A 2,288-nucleotide genomic window follows, 5' to 3' on the forward strand; every position below is an offset into this window, starting at 1 on the left:
GTGAAGCAGGACAGCAAGCAGGTGCAGGTGGACCTCCAGGATCTGGGCTATGAGACCTGCGGCCGAAGTGAGAATGAAGCTGAGCGGGAGGAGAGCACCAGTCCTGGTATGAACACAAGGGCAGGGCTCACCTGGCCTCTCTGGAGTCGGCCTTCCCATCCGGGAGCTGCTGGCCAGTCCCACACCTAATGAGGAGTAGGGCCAAGGGGTATGGTAGACAGAAGGGGACCCAGGACCAATGAGGCACAGGAAGTTTGGCAGAGAACTGTTATCCAACACGAGGCTGAGTGTGAGTGGGAATATCTCTAATTAGTTTCCAACATACTGCTGTTGATTAAAAGAAGGAAAGTTCTGTCCAACTGATGATCATCTAAGGCTTACGTTTTAAAGAAGAGACCAGATGAGCTTGTGGAGACATGTAAACCCTAAGCTAAAAAATATGTTTTTCCATCCTAGAAGGACTTTGACTATAGGTACATCCACCAAACTGAAATTGAGAAAAGAAAAACACTCAGGGCAGTGGAAGGTGACTGTACCTGGTTCCTGACCTGCAGGGCTGTTGAGTGGGTGGAAATGCCATGTCTGAATGCTGGTTAAAGCATGGGGCTGAATAAAGTACTGCCTCAACTTTCACTCTAGTGATTCCTATCCCCGGCACCAGAGCTGCCTCCAAGCCTCAGCAGCACATGTAGCTTTATTCATGAAGATGTCTTTGTCTTTTCTCAGAGTGTGAGGAACACGACAGCCTCAGGGAAACAGCCCTGATGGAGGGGCACCTGGGTTCCTCAGTGGCTAGCCCCCCAGGGAAGAAGCCCTTGGAGAGCTCTCGAGGGAAGCAGGAGGAGTTCTGTGCATATGGAAAGTCGGAAGACATCTCTCTCCTGCAGAAGGACATCAGAGACCTGAAGGCCCAGCTGCAGAATGCCAACAAGATCATACAGAACCTCAAGAGCCGGGTCCGGTCTCTCTCAGTTACAAGTGATTATTCATCTAGTCTGGAGAGACCGCGAAAGCTGAAGGCCGTTGACACTCTTGAGGGATCTTCACCTCACAGTGTCACTGATGAGGATGAGGGGTGGCTGTCTGATGGCACTGGGGCTTTCTACCCCCCAGGGCTTCAGGCTAAAAAGGATCTGGAGAGTCTGATCCAGAGAGTGTCCCAGCTAGAGGCCCAGCTCCCGAAAACTGGAGTAGAAGGGAAGCTGGCAGAGGAACTGAGATCAGCCTCCTGGCCTGGGTAAGGGGGACAATCTTTGGACCCTGATAGGATTGAAAATGTCTAAGTTTGTGTTGGAGGTGGGCTAGCCCAGGCAGGTAGAAGAGAGAACCCAATAAGGCGATCAGAAGAGTGCCTACTTCAATGCTAGGCCTAGATGCAAAGAAAGGTCAGTAGGCCCTGCTTGGGAGACACCAGGTCTCTGGGATTTCCTCTCAGGAATCTATTAGTAAAGCGACTGGATATGTGGTGTAGTAGGAAGACTGAAGTCAGATTGCCTGGGTCTGAATCCTAGCTCTGGCACTTTCTAGCTGTTCAACTTACTTAGACTTTCTGGGCTCTTTCCTTACCTATTAAATGAGGAGAGTAAGAGAACCTATCTCAACAGGTGGTTACTGGGTTTAAATGAATTAGTACAAGCAATCAAAATTGCCTAACATGTATTAAGCTCTCAGTACGACTTTGTGTTGGAATACAATACTTTGTGTTGGAAGACACTGGGTATCTGTCCTTGTTATCTGCACTGAGTAGCAAACCATGCAAAAGCTTAGTGGCCTCAAACAATAATTTATGTGGATTTACAAGGCTCAGCAGGTGGCTGTTGCTTGGGGGTCTCTCCTGGGGCAGCCATCCGATGGCTTCATGTGTCTGGTGATATGATACTCCTTGCCTTCTCTCTTTCCCCCCTTGGCTTCTTGTCTTCCAGGGTCTTTCTTCTTGGGGTGGACCTCTCAAGTGGTCTTAGGTTGTTCCACTTCTGCATGGCAGCTGGCTTCCAACAGAGTGGAAGTAGAAGTTGCCAGGACAGTTCAGAGCTACTCCTGGACTTAGCACAGTGTCACTTCCCTTATTACCTCAGTCACAGTGCTCACAGAGCTTGCCCAGATTTAAGGAGGTGGAGAACAGCCTCTACCTGCCAATGAGAGAAGGAGCAAAGGCACATTGGCAAAACAACATGTAGAACAGGAATGTAATGGCCATCTTGGCAAAACAGTCTGCCATAATAGAGATGATCTTCCAAATAGAATAGAATAGAATAGAATAGAATAGAATAGAATAGAATAGAATAGAA

The 2,288-nt window shown here is 48.6% G+C and overlaps 1 protein-coding gene across 1 annotated transcript in view; it reads left to right on the forward strand.

Annotated features, from left to right (window-relative positions):
- LOC111142854 (NBPF member 26) overlaps positions 1-2,288 on the forward strand; it is a 141,492-nt gene that overhangs the window by 112,969 nt on the left and 26,235 nt on the right. The window contains 2 exon segments of the mRNA XM_022496209.1: positions 1-106; positions 727-1,237. The exon segment at positions 1-106 is cut by the window's left edge and continues 4 nt beyond it. Of these exon segments, the coding sequence (XP_022351917.1) occupies positions 1-106; positions 727-1,237 (617 nt within the window).

The sequence above is a fragment of the Enhydra lutris genome, unplaced genomic scaffold (assembly GCF_002288905.1).
Source record: "Enhydra lutris kenyoni isolate GAN:26980312 unplaced genomic scaffold, ASM228890v2 scaffoldscaffold9, whole genome shotgun sequence".
Lineage (NCBI taxonomy): Eukaryota > Metazoa > Chordata > Mammalia > Carnivora > Mustelidae > Enhydra > Enhydra lutris.